The 22,579-nt window shown below is 54.1% G+C and overlaps 1 protein-coding gene across 8 annotated transcripts in view; it reads right to left on the reverse strand.

The window, feature by feature from the left end:
• Window positions 1-263: 263 nt before the first annotated feature.
• Window positions 264-22,579, reverse strand: part of DLG5 (discs large MAGUK scaffold protein 5) — a 120,034-nt gene continuing 97,718 nt past the window's right edge. For 5 of the 8 annotated variants that reach the window (XM_060126984.1, XM_060126983.1, XM_060126982.1 and 2 more), the window contains 15 exons: window positions 22,017-22,129; window positions 21,276-21,365; window positions 20,875-21,025; window positions 17,777-17,939; window positions 17,525-17,658; window positions 16,687-16,833; window positions 15,107-15,290; window positions 14,369-14,517; window positions 13,294-13,464; window positions 12,188-12,384; window positions 6,075-6,218; window positions 5,685-5,812; window positions 4,311-4,420; window positions 3,493-3,602; window positions 264-2,004 (listed from right to left, as the gene is read on the reverse strand). In XM_060126984.1, coding sequence (XP_059982967.1) covers window positions 1,901-2,004; window positions 3,493-3,602; window positions 4,311-4,420; window positions 5,685-5,812; window positions 6,075-6,218; window positions 12,188-12,384; window positions 13,294-13,464; window positions 14,369-14,517; window positions 15,107-15,290; window positions 16,687-16,833; window positions 17,525-17,658; window positions 17,777-17,939; window positions 20,875-21,025; window positions 21,276-21,365; window positions 22,017-22,129 — 2,095 coding nt within the window. In that variant the 3' untranslated portion in view covers window positions 264-1,900. Of the gene's footprint in view, window positions 2,005-2,863; window positions 3,603-4,310; window positions 4,421-5,684; window positions 5,813-6,074; window positions 6,219-12,187; window positions 12,385-13,293; window positions 13,465-14,368; window positions 14,518-15,106; window positions 15,291-16,686; window positions 16,834-17,524; window positions 17,659-17,776; window positions 17,940-20,874; window positions 21,026-21,275; window positions 21,366-22,016; window positions 22,130-22,579 lie in introns of all 8 variants that reach the window. The other 3 variants (XR_009536210.1, XR_009536211.1, XM_060126986.1) reach the window with 3 other exon arrangements.

Here is a 22,579-nt window from a genome sequence, read left to right on the forward strand (position 1 = left end):
AAATCAGCTGCCTGGCCGCACGCACTACCCACAGCTCTGCTGGACAGAGGGACACATGGGAGGGAAGGAGGGAGTCAGAGGGGCTGAGGCCACAGCTAAGAGGGGCTCCTGACCATCGCGAGAGCTGGCGAGAACCTCACGTGGCGGCAATTCCAGCCACCTGCCGCAGGGGAGGAAGGCGGCCTCAAACTTAGCAACAAAGAGAGGGCAGGAGGCGGGAAAGGTGGAAACTCAATGAATGCAGGTCTCCTCACCACAACAAGTTACAGAAATTGACCTTTATTTATTGTACTAAAGTCTGTTTAACTTTCGATACAAAGGAAGGTTTTAGTACAGAAAATCCCAGTCTGTCCGAACAGTACCTGTGCACACTGTACCATCACCGTCCCACCCCCGCCGCCCAGAGCAGCAGCCCCGCGGGGCGCCAGTGAGACCCCTCGACAGCCTGCAGGGGGTCCCAGTTGTCTGAGCCAGAACGCGTGTACCTGTGAAACGAAGGGCAGCACTGAGGACTGAAACGTGTCTCTTTTCGAACAACTGTGCAAGAAAATATATCCCTTTTTTAAAAAAATGTCACTATGGCTAAACTATAATCTAGTGTCTAGAATTACAAAGAATAAAATGAAATCAGCGATTTCTTGCTAGTAAAATGAAATGTTAGGAACAGTATTAAAATAGAGGTCCTACCCCAGTGACACTTACCCGGAGCCCCGTACAGTACCTATTATTAAGAGGACGCACAGTTTAAGAAGGAACCAGATCAAACCTTCAGCCAGAAACATCCAGCGTCAGAAGCGGTAGAAAAAAAAAAACAAAACAAAAAAAACCACACAAACCCCAAACAAAGCCATCCCCGTGGAGCACTGCTCATGCTGTAAGCGCTGGAGCCAAAACTAGATAGATCCCGGTTTCTCTTTGAGTTTTGACAGTGACTGCACTAATCCTTAAGCTTCCGTAAGGGTTCTCTGCTCAAAGTCTGAAACACGACTGTTTTTATATCAAGTAGAGCTGATGTGCCCGCCCCACTCTAGAGCGCTGAGGAATTACCCTGCAAAATCTGCACTGGTAAAGGCTGTCACTATTCACAGAACCTAAAGAGGACCCAGTGGCATGCATCAGCCCCAGCCTAACACCCTGCCTGGAACCGGCTGTGTCACAGTGAACCCGTGAAGCTCCGAGGGCCAGAGAGAACGCTGGAATCATGGATGCAGGTGGACGAGAAGAGGACGCAGAGGGCCGGAGACGAAGTCTGAGGGACGCGTCCGCGAGACGGGCCCAAGTCGCCCTCCTCTGTGCAGGAGGGGAATACACTGCCGCCGGAGAGTCTGCCCCACAAAGGCACTGGTTCCGCGCCCGCCGACGGTCGAAGCATCCGCACTCGCAGGTCCTTCCAGGAGAGGTACCACCAAGGAGCATGAAGTTTGTCAAAGCTCTGGTCCCACTGACAAGAACCTCCCAAAGCAAAGCGGCCCCCAGCGAGGCTCCAGAGTCGTCTCGCTGAAAAGAGGCACAAAACCAACATCAAAGCGACAGTGAGGAAGAGGGCAGGGGCTGGGCAGCGACAACATGGAGCCGTTCAAGTAAACATAAACAACCGAATACTTAGAAAAGGCTTGTAAACTTGTGATCTGAAAGGTTCTCTTTGCAGCATCTCTGATGAGCTGGCTACGAGAAAGGTTGGTGTCGAGCCCCTCTACAGAGTCTTCTGTCTTACAGCGCACGAGTGAGAGGCATAGAGTCTGCGGCCCTCTGTCTACAAAGGAGGTGCTTCTGGAGTCCTGCTTCATGGATCCTTCCCCTTCGCGTTTATATACAGAGGCGTCTATCTTTAGTCGCTAAAGAGAGCTGAGCCCGGCAGTCACGCCGGCGGCCACGCTGCAGCCGTCCCCAGCACCGAGTTCTAGAGAGGGCTGGCTGGGATCCACAGGACTTTATTCTGCTCTTGATTGACCATTGCCAAGATCTGAGCGCAAATGCTCGACAGGGCTCCTCCCTGGACGACCCCTGCAAGAGAGCCCCCAAACACACACGTCATTGGCCCAGAGGAAGACCCCAGGGTGAAGGCAAATAAACACATTTTACTCTTCCTGGCCTTCTGCCTGTTTTGAGCTACCTGGCCCTCCTGCCCCACGCCCGCCTCTCACTCTCTTCCATCAGTGAGAAATTGGAAAAGGAAAAATAAAGAGTTGAGTGCAAATCACTTCGGCTTTTTACCTATCCCTCTCGGCAACTGTTCCATAGGATGTTAAAATTTTACGCTCAAATGAAGGCTGGTGTCCCATTTTGCCAGGCTGCCCTGGTCCCTGTAACAGGGATGACAGGATCTGACCACACACATGAATGGCCAGGCCCCACTGCAATGATGCTCTGGGCTGCTTTGCCTAGTCATGCAATGGGGAGTCCCAGCACACTGGAAGGCAGTCTGGGCTGTGCTGTGATGGTCCGATCGGCAGCAGGATTCTACAGGTGACAAGGTTGGGTCTCGGAAGCTGGGCATCCCATGGCCCGGAGAAGATTCCCAGCAAAGATGATGGAATGTCTCCAGCTCTGGCTCAGGCCTGCTCTGCAGGCTTTCAGCACCACAGCCCGGCAGACACTAGACCAGGGCTCTCTGCGGGATCCACGGAACAGCGCCGAGCGCTGGCTGCTTGCCACAGAAATGGACAGCGAGGGTTTAGAAACTGCTATGGAAATGTGACAGAGTAATTTTACATCTGTTGAATCTTACAAAAAGTCAAGGCTTTTATTTTGTTAAGTTTTGGAGTTTTTAATGGTCTCTTCTCTAGTACTTGTTAATGTATCTGACTGAAATACTGGTCTGTAATGGACTGGAAATTAAAACACAAACACACATGACACATACGTAGACAGAAGCACCAAGGCTGGGTTTTGAGGCCAAATGTTGCATGAGAAGCACCGAACTAGATCACAACACTCTCCGCAAGTTAATTAAAATCACTGTCTCCACCTCTCTGTGGCCACGGTGTTATTATGCCCCCTACAAATGACTGATTTCATGGGAGAGGTTGAAAGTCACCAAGTGAAATGGCAGTTGGTCAACTGGAACCCTGCTTCTCCTGGTTTGCTTTGTATCGAAGACCAGAGATAGTGAAGGTGCAGCTTGTCTTCAAACTTCACTGCAAACCTGGCCTGACCTGGAAGGCGCTGGGGACAGATGGTCACGGCCACCGCCGCCGTGCTAGCCGCCCAGGGGACGCTGGGGCTGTGCTACAGGGCGCCTGTGCAGCCGCCACCCAGCGCCAGGCTGTGACCCGAGGCCGGGATTAGCGGACTTTACCTTTGGGCCTGCAACTTCCTGAAGCTGCCCTGGGCCTGCCATCACTCCAGCTGTGACGCAAGTGCTCACCGTGCCAGCATCCACCGGGCACCCCGGAAGCGCGGGCTGTTACCACTTCTAGGAAGGACGTCCTTGGGAAGCCTGCATCCGTCCCCGCCGCCTGCTCCTCCTCTGCAGGCCTGACGCACACCTACCTGTGAAGAACCTGCTGTACTCCTGCTCGATCTTCTGAGCCGTCTCAAACTGCTCTTTGGAATGCCTCTGAGTCACCTTGTCCTTCAGGTAGATGGGGTCTCTCTGCTCCCTGTTGGGACATCCAGGGAACCAGGCTGAGCTTCTCACCTCCCCCCGGCCCTCCCACCTCTTTGCTTCTCTGCCCAGAGTAACAGGGGTCTCCACCACCACAGGGGCCCCATGGGCTCCCCCTGGCAAAGCACAGGCTGCAGGCTCCACGGGGAGCTCTGGGCAGAGAGGGGCAAGGTGGGAACCCCAGTGTGTGCACACAGAGACCAGACACCTCAGCTGGCGCCCGAGTGCAGGTATCAGAAGCCCGGAAGCACAGAAAGGCAAAGTGGAGGAGGACCTTGGCAAGCCGTTAGCCCAACCTGCACAGAAACTCAAGCCCAGTGGGAGCGAAGGCCCATCCACATCACGAGGCAGCTCCTGGCAGAGCTGGACCCAGGCCAGGCCACCCAGTTCCTGTGCTGTTGTGAGTGCCCAGCTGAGAGGCAGGAGAAGGGGAAAGGGGCTGGGAGTCAGGAGGGGAGACAGAAAAGCTGGACCTACTCAGGGAGCGGCGGCAGCATCCAAAAAGCGCGGAGAGTGGTGTGGAGGGAGGGCTGTGCTGGGTTCACATGCCTGGCTCAGTGTGAGATGGGGGCTCGAGGGGGAAGGCCGCTCCTACATGGGATGCCTATTTCAAGGCCAAGGGGCCCCCCACCCCACGGCTTTGAGCCAGCAGCGCCTCCCCAGCAAGGCCCCAAGCCAAGCCCCCGAGGAGCCTGTCACCTACTTGATGTGTTTGGCGCTCTTGTAGTGGATGAAGATGACGATGGGGTAGATGTGCATGTGGTGCAGCCGCTCAATGGCGTGGGGGGCGACGTCCAGGAGACAGTGCCGGTTCTGGGGGGAGGGAGAGAGTGAACACCTGGGCAGGTGCGTGGCCGGGGCCTCGGGAGCACTGGACACTCCAGCCTTCCTCTGCCACCGATGGGCCCCACCCCTCCCCTGACACTGCCCTGCCTTGCCCTGTAAGTGAACATACAAGGTTCTACCAATGAACGAGGCAGCAAAACCAGTCTTTCGTTAAGACCACACATGATACACGGAGGGGAAACATCTGGGAAAATCTCTCCCCACAAGCTGTCAGCTGTGATGATGGTCCAGGCTGGGAACCAGGGCCAAGCGGGGTCTGGACGACCCCACTCCAAACTCCCTTTCCTGCCTTCACCCAGATATAGGAAAGCGCTTCCTAAAGCGCTACCCCACCTGGCCTCAGAAACCTTACTTCTGCCAGTCCGGGCAGAAGAAGATGCGGAGACTCGGCGGGGGGCTGAAGCAGGGGAGGGGGAGTGTGGCTGTGACTGAAATGCATTCCATGGATCCCCTGAGCCTCCAGGCAGAGTACGAGCCAAAGGCAGGCCACGGGCACCCTGACGGCTCCACTGAGGGGGTCCACCCTTTGGCAGGCTTCCTGACGTCCCGGGGCACCCCTGACTGGAGCTCGTCCACTTTAACTGGGCAGTCTGCACTGACAGCTGTAAGAAGTCAACTCCCTCACATAACAGGAGGGATCCAAAGCCTGGCGGGGTAAACTGACCACCCAGGAAGGATGCAGCCCAGAAAGCGCCCACATCCTCAGGCTTGTGAGGGATGCTCTTCCAAAAGATTTCCCCACTTCCCCTCATACTACCTGGCAAACAGACCCCAGCGTGTTCACAAGCCTAAAGGCACATGGCAACGGCTCTTATCCTTGCAGGGTCGTGGCCCTGATGGAAGCCGTGCCCCTGTCCCTAGAATGAGGCACATCAGCTCAGCACACAAGCTCAGCAGAGGCATTCTGGGACCCTGTTGTAGAAACCCCTGCGAGGGGCCTTTCCTAGAGTTCAAAGCTCTCGTCAGAGCCCCTCAGAGAGGGAGAGGTGACACACGCACAGGGCGACTTCTGCCCAGGACTAGCTTCCTACTCACGAAAGCGGAAGCACAAGAAGCAACGGGGGCCAGCCCCCTGTAGGTTAACTCAGACTAACGGGACACAGGCGAGCTCATGAAGGTCCAAGAGACATGCAGGGCAGATGTGCAAAGGTACAGAGCCCGGACACGCACTGGGGTCCAAACCCCGGACTCAGAGAGGCGCTCCCATCCCTTGGTCTGAAGCAACAGGTACCTTTTCTGTGATCTCCTTTATGGAAGCCACTGTGGTCACGTCAAAGTGGCCACTCCTCCGCTTATAGTCGACAAACAGGCAGTCTTTGACGCCCCGCTCGATGGCCTGCTGGGAGGCCTTCATCACCTCTGCAAAGCACAGACACAGGAATCAGGAATGCCCTGGCACCATGAGCCGTCACTGCACGTGCCAGGAAGAACGCTGCGCAGAAGAGACTTTAGGAACCCAGCCCTGCTGTCCTCGCTCCCAGACAAAGAACCAGAGGCTGCACGCTGATCTGAGCCAAGTCCAGGGGACTCTGAAACATCCTGGGATCCATGCCCGGGAACAGGGGGATGAACACAAACACAGGGACAGACACAGCCCAGCAGGCACGTGGGCATCCCTTACCAAGGGGGCATCTGCAGAACTTGCCGGGCACCTCGGTCACGAGCATTTCCTTCACCACATCCAGTAAAGGCCCCAGGATCAAGACGGGCCTCAGGGAGGTGCAGTCCACCTTCTGGACCCGCTGATAGGCAAGGCTCACCGAATCTGAGGGAGAGAGGGGAGCAGTGTCATGGACACCCACCTGGAGCAGAGGGAGGAAGGGGAGGGGCTGGGGACCCACAGCTCCCCTGACCTTGCTTTTACCCCAGGGAGGCCCACCTCCTTCACTCCACAAATCCGGAGCCAGCTACCCAGCTCACCCTGGTTTGTCTGGGACTTGCCCAGTTGTAGCACTGAGAGTCCCATAGCCCGGGCACACCGGGGCCCGGCCGCTCCTGGAGTCCAGCACAGTGTCCCTGCTCCACGGACACCCAAGACACTGCAGCACTTCATCCCGCTCAAATGCTTCCGTGTGTGTCCAATGCGCCCTCCCCTCACCCCTAGTATATATTCTCTGCTCTCTAGAGAGGCAACCTCCCCTGAGGTAGGTGTGGTCATGTGACCCAGGCCTGCCCTGTGGGGTGAGCAAACTCTCCCCCCCCTTCCCATGAGCTGAAATGGACAGGACCGGGTGCAGTGAGCCAGCGCTGATCCTGCAGATGAGAACAACCCTCAGGAAATGACAGAGCCACAGGACAGAAGGGTCCTGGCTCCCTTATGATCCCCAAAACAGAGCTGCCTCCCAGGGATTCCCCCCACCAGCTCAGACTTTTATGTGGCAGGGAAATAAGCTTCTTATCACACTTCAGCCATTGTTGTCTGGTCTCAGTTACAGCAGTCAAACCAATATCCTAGTTGATACATGTAGTAAAAACCTCCCCTTCCACCAAATGAATAAAAAAATCCTTGCAGGAAGTGACCTCCTAAAAACCAGCAAGCAAGTATCTTCTTGGCACCTCCCCTGTACCAATCGCTGTGCCAGCATCTCGGAAACACTTTTAAAAAGAGTAGAAAGCACAGTCCCCGCCACTGCAGAGCTCGTGCTCTAACCAGGCTCACGACGGCAACAGGTAAGAAACAAGACAACCATACAAGAGTTGCCTGCCAGCTCCAGGCAGCGGGACAAGAAGCCTCGCCCTCGGGGGGTGGGAGTGGCGATGAGGAGGGGCAGAGCTGAGGGGAGGGTCGCCTGAGGTGGGCTTGTGAGGAAGGGTCAACGAGCGGTCCAGCCCGGAAGGCCCGTGACTAGGAGGTGAAGGAAGACGGACCAGATGGCAGAGCTTTAGAGGTGAACACACAGGGCGGTGCTCGGCTCCACAAACGCCGAGCTCACAGGCAGAAGCGCACACATTTTTTTGGTCTGATGATTATCCAGGCACGTCTATGTCGCTTCCTATACAGCATTTCTCAACCTGGTGACCAGGTGATCCGTTATTAAAGCAGGGGGAGGGTTTGGTGATCACATTCACTGTCCAAGACCCCCGCATACTTGTGACTGAAGGCTCTGTGGAGGCCCAGGGCAAAGAACTTCCTCCAGGAAGAGATAAAAACACCCCCTCTTTTAAAACTTTGAACATTACAGATAAAGCCAGGCATCCTCTCCAACACCTCTTCTCCAGTCCTGGTCACCAACAGTTTCCTCATAACCACCGTCATAGTTGGTTATAAGGATATAAAGTACATCCTCTTCCAGGTGTCATTCTCACATGTTGACTTTTACAGGCTCAAAACACCTAGAAACTATGTTATGTACGTCCACGTGCTCAACAATAATGACAAGATACATTTTTGTACCATGATACATGCAAAAATACAGGACACACGCAACATTCCCCAACTCCCTCTTCTACTCAGTCTTATGCTTCCGAACCGCATCCCTGGCGATGCACATTGATCTCCCTAACTCCTTCTGAACACCCTACGGGATGGATGCCCTGCACCTAATTTATCCATTTCCCTGTGTACGGACAGTAAGTCACTATGTCTTCAACTTAACTTGAACAGAATCATCTTCTCCCCTAATGATTATTAACATTCCACACTGAGGGGCACCAATTTAGAAGATTCCTTTTCCTCCCCGAATAATCTCCTCTGTCGGAAGTCCTCATAGTTACAGAATCATAGAGGGGCTACAGAGCATCTCGCAAGCACTAAATCCAACAAGAGTCAGAGGTCCAGAGAAAATAAAAAACTCCCTGGGAAGGGTAAATACACAGACAAATAGACAATCTGGAAGTAACCTAATGTAGTTATGAAAACTGCTTTTAAAACTGGTATAGATATTAAAACCAAAAGCATAAAGGTAATAATAAAACTACGCTAATGTTCACAGAATGTAAAAAGGATGTAATTGGTATCATCCATAACATAAAGGGGGTGGGGGGGTCGGGATCCCAGAGATGTAAAGTAGAGTTTTTATATAGGATTCAAATTAAGCTACCATCAGTTTACAATGAATTGTTATAACCTTAAGATGTTTTATGTAACTGCAGTGGTAACCAGAAATAAAATATCTATAAAATATACACAAAGGGAAACGAGAAGGGAATCAAAACATGTCACTATAAAAATTTTTAAAAAATCAATGAAATACAGAAGGCGGCAGCCAAGGAGGAAAAGATAGACAAAAAAGCAACAAGACGTACAGAAAACAACTAACAAAATGGCAATAGTAAGTCCTTCCATATCAGTAATTACTTTAAATATAAATGGATTAAATGCCCCAATTAAATGACGTAGACTGGCTGAATGCATAAATAAAAAAGATCCAACTATATCCTGTCTACAAGAGACTCACCTAAGCTCTAAGGTCATTCATAGGCTAAAAGTGAAAGGATAGGAAAAAAAATAATTCATGCAAACGGGCACCTAAAGAGAGCAGGGGTGACCACAGCTGTATCAGACAAAATAGATTTTAAGACAAAAACTGCCACAAGAGACAAAGAAGGACATTATAGCATGATAAAAGGGTCACTTCTCCAGACAGATACAACGATCATAAACATATATGCACCCAACATCAGACTTCCCAGATAAGTGAAGTGAACACTGATGAAACTGAAGGGAGAAACAGACATCAACACAGCATTAGTAGGGGACTTCAATACCCCACTTTCAGTTATGGATAGTACAACCAGACAGAAGATCAATAAGGAAACAGCACTTGAACAACACTACAGACCAAAAGACCTAATGGATTCCCCCCTAGAGCCTCCACGGGAGTGTGGACCTGCCAGCACCTTGATCTTGGCCCAGTGGTACTGATTTTGGACTTCTGGCTTCCAGAACTGTGAGAGAATCAATGTATGCTGTGCTGACCACAAAGCTTGTGACATTTGTTACAGCAGCCCCAGGAAACAGATACACAATGAAAGCCGGAAGACAATGAATTATATCTTTAAAATGCGTAAGTAAAATATTTACCAATCTAAGATTCTATATCCAGTGAAAAATCTCCAAAATGATGGGAAAATAGACCAAAAAAACAAAAAAATAGAGAATCTGTCACCAACAAACCTGCATTACAAGAAATGCTGAAGGTCACCATAACATCAAGAAAATGGTAGTTATATGAGGTAAAGGATGTGTTAAACTAACCTTATTGTGGCAAACCATTTGCAACATATACACCTATCAAATTATCATCCTGTACACCTTAAACTCACACAATATTATGTGCCAGTTATATCTCAATTAAGATGGAAAAAAAAGAAATGCTGAAGGGAGTGTTCAGCTGAAAGAAAAGATCAGAAGGAAAGAGAATTGCAGGAAGGAATGAAGAATAATGGAGAGGATAAATATAAGTGAATAACTGACATGCAAATCAGTAACACTGTTGGATTTAAAATATATGTAAAATGAAAATGATAATGCAAAAGGTGGGGGGGAGGTAAAGAAGTCGTCACAGTGCTCTGATGTTTTAGAATTAATCGAGAAGCGGTCAAAGCAATGATTCATGTTAGTAGTAGGTCAGAGATATATATCATGAGGGTTGCTGGAATCTACCCCCCCACACCACCAAAGAGTAAAACAAAATGATTACCTAAAAACTAACAGATTGGGGGACAGAATAATAAAAATGCTTGATTAATCCAAAAGGAAGAAAAGGAAGTAAAGGGAACATAAAACAGGCAGGACAACAGAAAAAAAACTGGAAGACGGCAAATATATCAGTCATGATTTAATCAGTGATTAAATACTCTGATTAAACGAGAAAGATTGTCACAGGTGTGTTCAAATTGTGAAAACGCCTCGGGATGTACACTTTTCTGTAGATGTATGTGTGCTTTCTTATACATATATTATATCTCAATAAAATGAAAAAAGATGAAGTATCACAGTGGGTTGAAAAAACCCTACATGCTGCCTGCAGAGCCACGTAAATATAAAGCTACAGGAAAGTATAAAAGGATGGAAAAGACAAACCATGCAAACACAACCAAAAGAAAGCTGATGTGTTAATAATACTTAAACAAAATAGACTTTAAGGCCAGAAACACTTCTAGACATAAAGAAGGACATAATGATAAAAGAGTCAATTTAACAGTAAGATATAACAATTTAGAAGTAACAATTTAAAGACCACTTCAAAATACATAATGAAAGAAAACAAAAAAAAACAACCCACTGAAGAACTGAAAGGAAGACTAGACATATGGCTGTTTTCCAAAGACATCCACTAGACATACACCAAATACACCAGAGATGGTGTCTACGGAAGAAAAGGGAAGGGAGAATCAAGCAACTATTACTGCCAAAAGGTGAAGAGTCTATTTTACATTTAAAAATGTAAAAACCCACTCTTAGCTCGAAGGCCATATAAAAACAGCCAGACTTGACCCACAGGCTATGGCTTGCCAACCCCTGTCCTCACTGACAGTGACCTGTGGGCCATGAACAAAGGTGGGACTCACTCAACTCACTGTGACTAAGGCCCTAACTGAAACAATAAATAAGGAAGGAGAGGAGGAAGAAACCAGCTGTCCCACCTTCTGAGGCCCACTGCCACCTCCACACCCTGCCAGCAGGGAGGGCACACCTTCTGGGACAGTGGACACACACGGGGGTCCTCGGAGCAGCATTCACAGGAGGCTCCTGCTTCACAGGACGAATGAACCCTTCCACGGGGCAGTCTGCCGAAGGATGTCTGATGCTGCCTAATACGCAACTCCAGGACTGGGTCAGCACCTGGCCCTGGGAGGATCTTGGAAGAATGGACACAGGAGGGGACTTTCCTGGTGGCGCCGTGGTTAAGTATCTGCCTGCCAATGCAGGGGACGCGGGTCGGATCCCTGGACCGGGAAGGTCCCACATGCCACGGAGCAACTAAGCCCGTGCGCCACAACTACCAAGCCTGTGCTCAAGAGCCCGTAAGCCACAACTACTGAGCCCACCGGCACCACAACTACTGAAGCCCGCACGCCTAGAGCCTGTGCTCCGCAACAAGAGAAGCCACCGCCGTGAGAAGTCCACGTGCTGCAACTAGAGAAAGCCCGTGCGCCGCAACGAAGACCCAACACGGCCAAAAAAATAAGAAAAAAAGAATGGACACACACAGGAGTAAGGCCAAACACGGCCAAAGATCTGCACAGTGGCCCTTGGTCACCAGCAAGCAGCCAGTAATAACCCCAAAACAAACTGGAAGCAATGCACTGGGCAGAGACTGCATTTTGCGCACCCAATACCCATCTTTCCTTTATTCCTTACTAACAGAACCTGCATTACTGAAGCCAGCAGGTCACCAGTGAAAGTCCTGCCTTCTCAGCCTCCCTCGCAGACTGAGCGGCCAATGAGGAATAAGTGGGAGACCAAGGGTGGGGTTTCCAGGTAAGCTGTTTAAAGAGGCACACTTTTGCCGTGCCCCTTCCTCCTCCCTGCTGCCTGAACGTGGACGTGATGGCAGAAGCTGCAATGACCATGGGAAGACCTTGAGGATGGAAGCCACACCCTACAGGTGGTAGACACTCTGAAGACAGTAGCACCGCCATCCCAACCCAGACACACATCCCTGGATCAGTTATGTGTGAAAGCAAAGCAAACTTCTATCTTGTTTAAGTCACTGTGGTGAGGCTCCTGTGGTCAACAGCACACCTCATCCTGCGAGCCTGCTGGAGAAAGCCAGCCCAGCCACTTGCCTTCAAAGAGTGGAATGGAGTCGTTGGAAAAGGTGTCCAAGGCAAGGAGGTCTCTCCCATCTTTGGACCCGCTGCGTTTATGCTTATGTTTCCTTCGAAAGAAGGACCTGCGTGCAGCCGCCGAGAGCGTCTTTGCGGTGGTGTTGTCATCCTTGACTTCAGACATGCTGAGCCTCCGGGAGAATTCTTGGTCCATCCTGTGGACAAGAGTACAGCAGCGCTGCGGAGGGCCCAGGGACCATCACCTCCCCGCATGCCCAGCCGCGAGGAGAGCCAGAGCTGGGGCTCCAGTCTCCTCCCACATTCTCTACAGGTTTCCTGGCCGCTTCACCACCCACGCTACTGAGGACGCCATGGTGCCACTGCTGTGAGGGTGATACACACACACCAGTGCTGGGCAAGCTCTCAGAATACAGGGCCACCTCCTAGAGTCAGACGAGGGTCAGAAGGAGCTGCTAAGACAGCCTTCACGCGTGACCGCTACAAGTTATGCCTCCTGCCACCAAGAGGAACGAAGCACAGATAGACACTGTAACACAGGAAGAACCTTGAAAAACATCACGCCAAGGATAAGGAGCCAGTCACAAAAGACCACGTGCTATATGACTCCATTCACGTGAAAGTCCAGACAGGGAAGTCTACAGAGACAGAACGATCAGTGGTCGCTCAGGGTTGACAGGAGGGGGCAGGGCAGACAGAAAGACAAGGCGGGGCAGCTAACGGGGCTTCTTCCTGAGGTGACGAAAATGTTCTCAAATCGACTACGGTGATGGTTGCACATCTGTCAAAATACTAAAAGCCAGTGAACTGTACACTCTGGGTAAATTGTATGGTATGTGAATCATGTCTCAACAAACCTGTTAAAAACAAAAAAGTGCTGTCTCCTAAGTTGCCCCTGTGCTTCTGTATAGCACTGACTTAAGTACAGCACTGACCTACACTAGGACCAAAATTGCTTTTTGGACAAGCAATCGTGGCAAAACGTACAGACCAGAAGCTGATACGAGCATCAGTATAAACCCCCATGAGCCCCAGCCCGCATCCCATGGGGCATCCCCGCAGGTGCCGCCCGCCCCAGCCCCAGGCCCAGACTCGAGAACACTCACACATATTTGCTGGGGATCTGCCCGCGCTGGATCTTCTGGGCATTCTCATCCAGCTGCCAGGCCATCCAGGACCCAAATGAGCCCTGGGGCAAGGTGTCATCCACGTAGAGGATGTCATCTTTCTTAAAGCTCAGCTCATGCTCCACCTCTGCCAGCCGCTCATAGAGGGCCCTGGACCGGGCAGTGGAGAGGGCAGGTCAGGCCGCTGGCTGCCCTTTGCAGCCATTCTCCTAGAGCCGCTCTCCTGCTCTGAAGTTTCCCCAGACCCCAGAGGCTGATCAGGTCCAGCCTCGCCCCAGCCTAGCAGTGGTTCCCAAAGAGGGGAGCCCAGGCTCTACATGACAGGACAGAGACTGCCCTTTCCTCCCCTGAGACCAGGCTCCCTGGAGACAAGGGCTGCCTCATGCCCATCACATAAAAGACTTCTTGCCAAGGACCAAGGCCGTTATCTCCATTCCAGATGGGCCTTTCCCATTGGCGTCCCTCCCCTGAGGCAAGGCTGACGGTTCCTACAGACTAGAAACTTCCCGGAAGGGAAACATGCCATCCTCAACTGAGGAGGGGTTCCCTAGAGACAGGGACCCCCCCCCCCACCTCACGGTACACGGTCGATCAGTGCTTTCCATTCTCGTGTGGCCTCAGATCTTAGGGGACATGAAGAAAGCTGAGCACCTCCCGGAAAACGCCCGAAGCCTGCCTCAGACACACACTGCATATAGTACTTCGGGGTACCGTGGATGCCTTGACACCCACACACGCTGCAGAGGGATCTGCAGACCTGGGTCAGAGGAGACCGGGGGAGGAGCCTAGCCCACAGGAAAGTGAGGCTCTGTGGTCTCAAACTTCCCCACCAGGCCCTAAACCCTAAAGAGGGAGCCCATCTGGCCCTGGGAGCTTTCGAGGGTTTTTCTAAGTCATAAGCATCTCGTCGTGAGCTTCCAATTTGGGGCCCAAGTAATAATGCTCACTGCCCCACCCTTTGGGGGTAAGAAACATGGGGACATTCACAGGGAACAGCCTTCACCAAAAGCCCCTCCCCTAGCCCCAAGTCCCCGGCAACCCTGGCCACTGGTACCTGATATAGAAGCTGTCGCCAGGCAGGCCCTTGACCTTGGTGAACTCCTCAGGGCGGTACTGCACCTTCAGGCGGACACTGTCCTTGGGCTTCAGCATCTCCACATAGACCTCCTCCACCGTCTTGTTGCGCACGTCCAGACTACCGTACTACCCAGAGACGGAGGACTGGGGTCAGAGGGCAGAAGCTGGGCATCTTGGGCACCCGCGAGAGGCCAGGTGTAGGGTAAGGGTGAGACTCAGCATCCCGTTCACTGGGCATCCATCTGCCCCACCTCCGCAGGTAAGGCTGAGTCCTCTGTTGAGTGTCTGCTCTACCCTCAACAGCTGCTCCCAGGAGAAACCCTGTTCTAGTCCCCCCGCAAGTTAGGCTTATTGGAAACACAGCCCTTCACCTTGCTTATGCTCCTTGCTATCTTTGAGTACCTACGACCCACCTCCCCCACCCCACAGGAGACCCAATGAGCGGGAGATGGCCCTCGCCATCAGACCAGTCCTGAGTCCTCCCACTGACAACAGCAGAGCATCTCTCCTCCGGACACCAGTGCCCAAGCCAGGGCCCCCCTGCCCGCTTCCCCATGATGTACCCAGCAGGGGTGTGGGCGGCATCCAACACCCACACACAGCGGTCGCCAGCAGAGGCTGTGCTCCTCCACCTCCTGTGCCAACTGAGACGGCGGCAAGCCGGATGTGCGGGCGGAGAGCAGCCCGGCTGCTGCTCAGAGGGCGCAGAACTCACCTCAAGGACGAGGTCCCCAGGCACGAGGCCGTCGGGGCCCTTGGCAGGACTGTCGTCCTCCACCTCGGCCACGAACACCCCATGCAGGTTCCCACCACATAAGTGCACGCCAAGCTCCAGCTGGGACTTCTTGATGAAAACAACTCGTGGTTCTGGGGTCTTCTTGGCGGCATCTCCCACCATCCTTATGGGGAGGAAAATGAAGCTCTTCAATTGTGCACAGGGAGGGAGGAAGACATGAGAAAGATGAAACAGTGGTGACGCCCTAACCGTTTTCTGCTGCCCCCCCCCCGCCCCCGCCACGGTCTCACGAGCTCTCAGAACCACAGGAGCCAGGAGGCGGGCCGACACAGCCTCTAGTTCTAGTGACCCGGTTTGTAGGCAGGATGCTGAGGTTTGGTAGAGGTGAACACGTGACCCCGGGTCACAAAGCCACTTGGGAACAGAGTGGAAATCAACACCCCTGCTTTCCAGCTCAGCTGTCCATCACACACCATGGGCTATGTCTTGCCCACCTGGACTGCACTTGTTTTCCTAACTCTATTCTCCTGCAGGGAACTGCAGAGCCAGGCTCACCAGCCAGGGCACAACTCATCCAGCAAATGTTTACTGAGCAGCTTCTATGGCCCAGATGGCACTAAACCAAGAAGCAGGGCCCCTTGCCATCAAGGAACTCACAGCACTGGGACACTGAAAGGCTGGCAAACAAACTGAGTGAAGGAGACGGGACAGCAACAGAACCGAATGAGCAGGACCTCAGCAGGGGAGCTAGCTGGTGACGAAAATTTTGCTGCAGGTAAGTGTAGCCATAATGGGCACAGTGAACGGTCACAAGTAGGAAAGCCCTGAAGATGTCCCAGCTTCCAGCCTCAAACTTCTGTGAACAGTTCATTAAAGTTGAACCCGAGAAAGGGCTCTGTCCAAGACTGAAGAGTGACTGCCTCAGGACCCAGCCTGTGTGACCCTCCCCCACCTCCCCGCCAGCTCCTGCCCACACTAATGCCGCCCCCTCCGCCGGACATCTCTTCACGCCCGCCCTTTGCACGGCTAACCCCTGCTCGTCCTGTGATGAGCCGTGACTTAGCTGTCACTGCCCTGCCATGCTCCTCATGACTGTTCCGTCGCGGCCCCTGGCGCCCCTCCCAGCACTCCGGCCGTGCTGCACATGCCTGGACACTGGTCTGCCACCCTCAAACCTAGAGCTCCTTGGGGGCAACACTGCTGTTGATGGCCAGAGCCCGGGGCCTGGCTGGGGGATGACCGTGGGATTCTGTCTAAGGACAGAACCAGAAAACAAGTGAGTGAGAAAAGGAGGAGAGAAAGAAAAAAGGCAGAGCTAAGAATGAGTCAGTGAGAAAACGAGAGAAAAAAAGGGAGAGAGGGCAGGACGGAGGGAGGAAAAAAGGACTGGCGTGCTCCCCACCCCAAATCCTGACAAGCCGGTGTGCCGTCTGCAGCGCAGGGCGGCGCTGGGACCCACGTCCCTCAGAGGATGTGCTTGGGCCCCAACAATGGCGCCCCGGACCCACCCCGCTCAGCCAAGTGCACGGATGGAAGGCTCGTGGCATGCATCTGCTGACCTGGAGCTGGGGCTGCTCTGCTTGGCCGGGGGTGTGCCAGGGCCCTCGTCCTGCTCCATCAGTGGGTCAATGACAGAGGGATGCTCCGGGGTGGTGGCACTGCTGCCCTGGAGAGTGGAGTGGGGACTGACAGGGTCCAGGTGGGAGCTGGGGACAGGACAGGAAGAGTGAGGAGTAGCATGCAGTCGGCTGGAGCCGCCCCATCTCTGGTGGTGACCAGGTCTGGGACGTGAACAAGGACCAGGTCACGCAGCTCTGTGACCCGAACCCTGAGGAGAGCAGGCGCCTCAGGAGCCTGGACTCGGTCACCCAGCTGCAGGATCTGCCTGTCCTCAACTCGGGGATCCTCTGCAAAGGGGTCAGCCTGGGGACCCGTGAATTCACTGTTCCCTTTTCCTCTGCATGTGCCTTTCAGCCCTTCCCTTCACAGGCGCTGCATGGCAGGGACACATCTCACCCTTTCCTCACCTGTCCTGCCACCCACAGCACAGAGGCAGACGGGGGCAGGTGTCCAGTGTCTGCTCGTGGAGCGGGGCCAGACCACTCTGTGGGAGCGTCCGCCCGGGGCCGCAGCTCCTGCCTGCTCCACATACCCATGCCGGGGCTTCCTGCTGCACGCGGGGCCCAGCCACCTGTTCCCACACCCTATTTCAGGAGGGAAAACCACCCCTCCATATGTCCCTTCTCCAAAACCCAGGGCTGGTCAACTCCTCTCTCATGGCAGCAGAACCCCCAGAACTTGCAGCTAGCACGCAGGTCTCCCCACAGCGAGTCACGCACCTGCCGCACCCGTCTCTCCTCCTGCGGCCCCCATGCCCCCAGGAGGCCAGGGCCTCACCTGGACCGGGAGTGGCCGCTCAGCTGGTGCATGTGCGGGTTGTACTGGGCCAGGATGGTGATGGTGTCGCACTGCTGCCCGATGATGAGCCGGGCCTGCTGCTCCGTGGCGCTCCGCAGGTTTATGCCATTGAACTAGGAGACACCGGGAGCGGGCTCAGTGATGGCAGAGGAGGGCGTGGAGGAGGGCCTGGGGACTCAGGAAGGGAGGAGAGGAGAGGAGAGGAGGGAGAGGACGGCAGCTCCCGCTCACCTCAAGTAACTGGTCCCCGTACTCAAGGCCGGCCTGGTGAGCGATGCTCCCCCCGGTCACCTTGGACACGTAGACACCGCCCTTCTCCCCGCTCACGATGGAGATGCCCAGCGGCTCCGAGCCCTTCTGCAGCTTCACATGGCGTGGCTCCTCCACGTAGGGCCTTGGAAGAGAGCCAACAGTTTTGGGGACTCAGGCTCAAAGGAAAGGTCTGGGGAAGATCTGAGGTCAGGCATGCCATCACTACGCAGAAAGGGCCGGGGGCACAGACGCTCCTATGATGACACAGCTGGATGGGAACACGATGAAGTCCACCTTTGTATGACGGTGATACACAACCCCATGCAATACAGACACGACCCCCCACCCGCGGATGGACACAGAAGCACCCAGTCCCAAAGACACCAAGAAGGGTCTGTGTGAACTATAAACACTGATAATACGCGGGGAAAAGGCACGCAGGTTTCCCTAACAGGAAAGGAGTGGCCTCACAATGTGCAACGTACAAACCTCCAATGGGGTCTCAAGACCGCCCCTGGGGCAAAAAGGACTGCTTTCTGGGGTGATATTCACCCAAGAAGGGGCAGCATTAAATATCAGTTTTTATATTTACCAGGACACAGGAGAATGCAAAATGATCATGAGATTAAGCTGCTGCAAACCGGAGGCACTAAAAAGGGAGCGGGGAGGCTGGGAGCAAGGCGGCACCATGCACCCACTGGCCCCGGGGAGCCGCCCACCGCACCGCGGGGGATAAGGGGCGCAGGGGGGGCTGGGGTGGGGACCTCCTGTCGGGCCAACCTCACGCTCCTCAGGGAGGAGGACCTGGGCCTGGCAGCCACAGGCAGTCTCAGGAGGGATCTGTGGTGGTGGAGGCATCTGGAAGGTGCAAAAGGTTAGAAAGCAGAGCGGGGGTGATCGGAGGAGGAAGACAACCACAGACGCCTGGAACGTGACAGACAGACAGACAGACAGTTAAGTGACCCCAAGCCGCCAGGACCCCCGCTGCATGCTGCCCGAGCTCCTCCTCAGGACAAGCCTGCAGCCAAAGGCCAGGGGAGGGGAGAAGCAGAGCGCCACCCCCGAGGGCTCCCTCCTCCAGAGCACATGTCAGGGAGGGGTGGGGGGGTGGGGGGGTGGTCCACGTGCTGAAGGGCAGGCAGGCAGAGGGGTGCCCTTTGGGAGGGAATCCTTACTTTTTAATCTCCCGAATAATTTAAAATTTTTATAATATGCACAAGAGTTTTGTCAGAACAATAAGGCTGCTTTGTAAAAGAAGTTCATAAAGTATACTTAACACTACAAACAACTTAAAACATAACATTAAGGAGGAAGTTTATGTATGTAAAACAACATAAATAAAGCATGTATTTAATCTGTATATATACATACACACACCTCAGAAGGTGAAATAACAGCAACTGAACCTCGGGTTGATGAGATTATGTGACTTTTTTTCTTTCTACTTTTCTAGTTTTCCCAGTTTTCTATAATGATAGTTAACTTGAGACTGAGAAAAAGAGGGACTATTTTTCGTAAGTAACCCATTCTTCAGTCAGGTCACACATGTTAAAGTTTATGTCACCTAAGCGCTGTGAAGGCAGGAATCACTGACACTGACACACACACTCGCTCACACACACACACCGGTTCTCTGTGCACCGCGGAGAAAGCTAAGGGGATGTCTGAACCGCATGTGATAAGGCCCCTTCTGCTTCTAAGGAGCCCCCTCCAGTGGGGGGAAAGTCTTGTTCTCTCAGTGACCTGAGCTGGGGGGTTCGGTAAAACCTCACACCTCCAGGGCCGGTTTGTGCTCCTGTCTGCACGATGCAGGTGAGGCCATCATGAACACGTCCACGCGAACTGTGCTAACTCCCCTGGGGGCCCAGGCGCCTTGGCGGTTATGGGTACGCTCTGTTCTCCAGTTTACACTTGCTAGGTGTGCTGTCTTACAGGTTCAGATCGTAAATGAGATTTTCTTAACTATGGGCCCACCCAGCAGCGTCTCTCCCATGGCTTGCAGCTACCAGGGCCCTCAGCTTTCTGGATGTAAGTGGAGGAGAGTAGCTCTAGTCCTAGATTCTAAGTGATTAGATACTGGTAAGTTCAAGTTTAATCCAATCTCCCACTAGGATCTAGACAGAACCCTTTAAATATACAGATACGATCTGGTAAATCCCACTCTGAAGAACACCAGAGGTGGATGAGGAACGTGCAGAGCTTGTGCAGGAAGGGACCAGCCCTGAGAGGAGGCACGTCTGGACTGACAGCTGAGATCGGCCTGCATTTCAAAATGAACCAATAAACGGCTAAGCTGTACATGTATGCTTCACACACTCTTTTCCTATGTGTATTTTATCTCACAATAAAAAGCTTGGGGGCGGGGGGAGGGAACAAGCGATACAGCTGTGTTCTGGGGCCAAAAAGAAAAGGGTAAGAAGGAGTCCTGGGACTTCCCTGGTGGTCCAGTGGTTAAGACTCCACTCCTCCACTGCAGGGGGCAGGGGTTTGATCCCTGGTTGGGGAACTAAGATCCTGCATGTCGCGTGGCGCAGCCAAAAGTTCAAAAAAAAAAGAGTCCTGATTCTAATTAGTATAGGCCAGTCACTAACCATGTGACCACAGACAGACCACTCCAACTTTCTGGCCTCAGTTTCCTCATCTTTAAAATGGGGCCGATGACGATGCCGCTGATCACAGGGTTATGTGAGGGTTTCACGACTTATTACGTGGAACGTGCTTAAGCAAAGGCCTGGGAAGCAGCGAACAGCATCACTCCATCACGGTCACCGTCAGGTCGTCCCCAGCATCACGTGCTGGAGCCCCCCTCCTCCCGTGGGCACTCAGTGGAAGGAGCTCACCCTGCTCCTCCAACTGGCCATCCACGTGCGCCCCTCCTCCTGCATCACGTGTCCACAGGACTTCCTCGTGACGTCCTGGAGCAAGACACCAGGGGATGCTAGGCGACCCAAACGCCTGCAGCCTCGCCGGAGGTCAACTCTGTCGGAACTCCCCAAACCGCACCACGCCCGGGGCCGAGGGCGCGGCCGAGCGCTGGCCCGCTACAGCAGCGCGCCATCCTCCCCGTGCCCACTCACCTGTCCTTTCGGCGCTCCCCGAGGGCCGCGGGGTTGACGGCAATCCTGGGCAATGTGGCGGCTGAGGTCTGGGATGGGCTACAGGAGGACAGGCCTTCGACATTCAGAGGAGACTGCGGGGGAGTGCTGCACTCCGAGTGGGACAGCGAGCCTGCCGAGAGGGGTGGGTGAGGGCCGGGCCTGCACCTCCACTCCCGCAGCCCGGACGCACGGCCATGCATGCAGGTGCCTCGTGCCTCATGCCTCGCACTCCCCGCTGCATCTCCCGCCAGGGCCTGGGTCCTGGCCCCGCCAGCATGACTGATGGCTGAGACCGGGAGTGAACTGTGAGCGGTGCCCAGACACCCCACCCTGAGGACGGAGGGGGTGAGCAGGGGGAAGGGCCACTGAGAAGTTCTCACCTCTGTCAGAGCCCACGACAGACCGCGGATATCTTGGCGTTGATGGGATTTTAATGCGTTCTGCCTTAAACTGCAAGTTGCTCGAAGACCCTGTGGTTCCAAAAGGGGACAAAACTTTAGGCCTGCAATTAAACAGCGCCCCTCACTCCCTCACCACCATCCTAGTAGTCAGGAAACATACATGGTTATGACAGAATGAAAGTGGGCCCTGCCATTTATCCCCAAGGGGGTCTCAACGTGGAACAGTCAGGGAAAGCAGAGGCCTAGCCCCAGTATGTGAATAAACCGTGCAGGGCTAGGCTGCTTCAGAACAGCATCCCACAAGTCTCGCTTCCAGCCCTGAACAGAGACAGCACCCCACGCGACAGGCGCGACTGCCGGCCTTGTGTCCACAACGCCGGAAGCAGCTCCACCAGAGTCTCTTTGAGACAACTGCTAGCCTCGACTCTGGGGTGCGTTTTCCGTAAGTGATCGGCAACACGACATCCCCCAGAATGACCTCAGGGTCAGGGAGCAAGGCTCCTGGGCCAGGGGTCACCAGAACAACTACACAGCCACTGTGGGAAGCAGCAGGAAGGCCACAGGAAAGGGCTCTGGGTGCAGCGTGGAGCCGGCCTCGGCCCCCAGACGGGAGAGGGGCTGTGTGTGGGGGCCGCCAGGAGGTCTGGGCATGAGGATGCGGGTGGAGATGAAGAAAGGCTGGTGCCTGCTCTGGCGAGAAGGCGCCAGTGGCTCAGTTACCAAGGCGGGCGCTGGAGGGCAGGGAGTTGCACCCGTGGGAGGCTCTCATCTCAGAGCAGTCGCTGCAGGCCCTGGGGCTCAGATCCAGGCTCAGGCGGCCCTGGTGCTGGACACTGTCGAAAAGCAGACAAGTGAGGGGCTCGGGAGAAGGACCAGGTCAGGATAACAAGTGGCTGGCCACCCTGAGGCCCTCTGCCAGCTCAGGGAGGCCCAGAAGCGGCTCCCAGCCAGCCGAGGACGGCGACTGCCCGCAGCCACGCTCAGAGGGCCCTGCAAGCGCCAGGCCAGGACCAAGCTCACTGGGACAGAGGGCTTTCTGCAGGGACGAACAGAGGCTCTGCCTCCTGGGCGGGCACGGAGGGGCAGGACGGCACCGAGGCTCTCCCTAGAAGAGCCCGTCCCTGGAAACGGGAGAGCTGAGGGCGGGGAGCCCGCGTTGCCCACGTCAGGCTGGCCCGCATTCAGGCCCGATGAGGACCTCTTCTAGCTGTGAGACTACGTCTCTTGCCTGCTTAGGGCCTTCCAGTGGTCTTCACTGTACTCAAAATAAAACCCAAACTCTG

This window comes from Lagenorhynchus albirostris, chromosome 16, assembly GCF_949774975.1.
Source record: "Lagenorhynchus albirostris chromosome 16, mLagAlb1.1, whole genome shotgun sequence".
Taxonomy (NCBI): Eukaryota; Metazoa; Chordata; class Mammalia; order Artiodactyla; family Delphinidae; genus Lagenorhynchus; species Lagenorhynchus albirostris.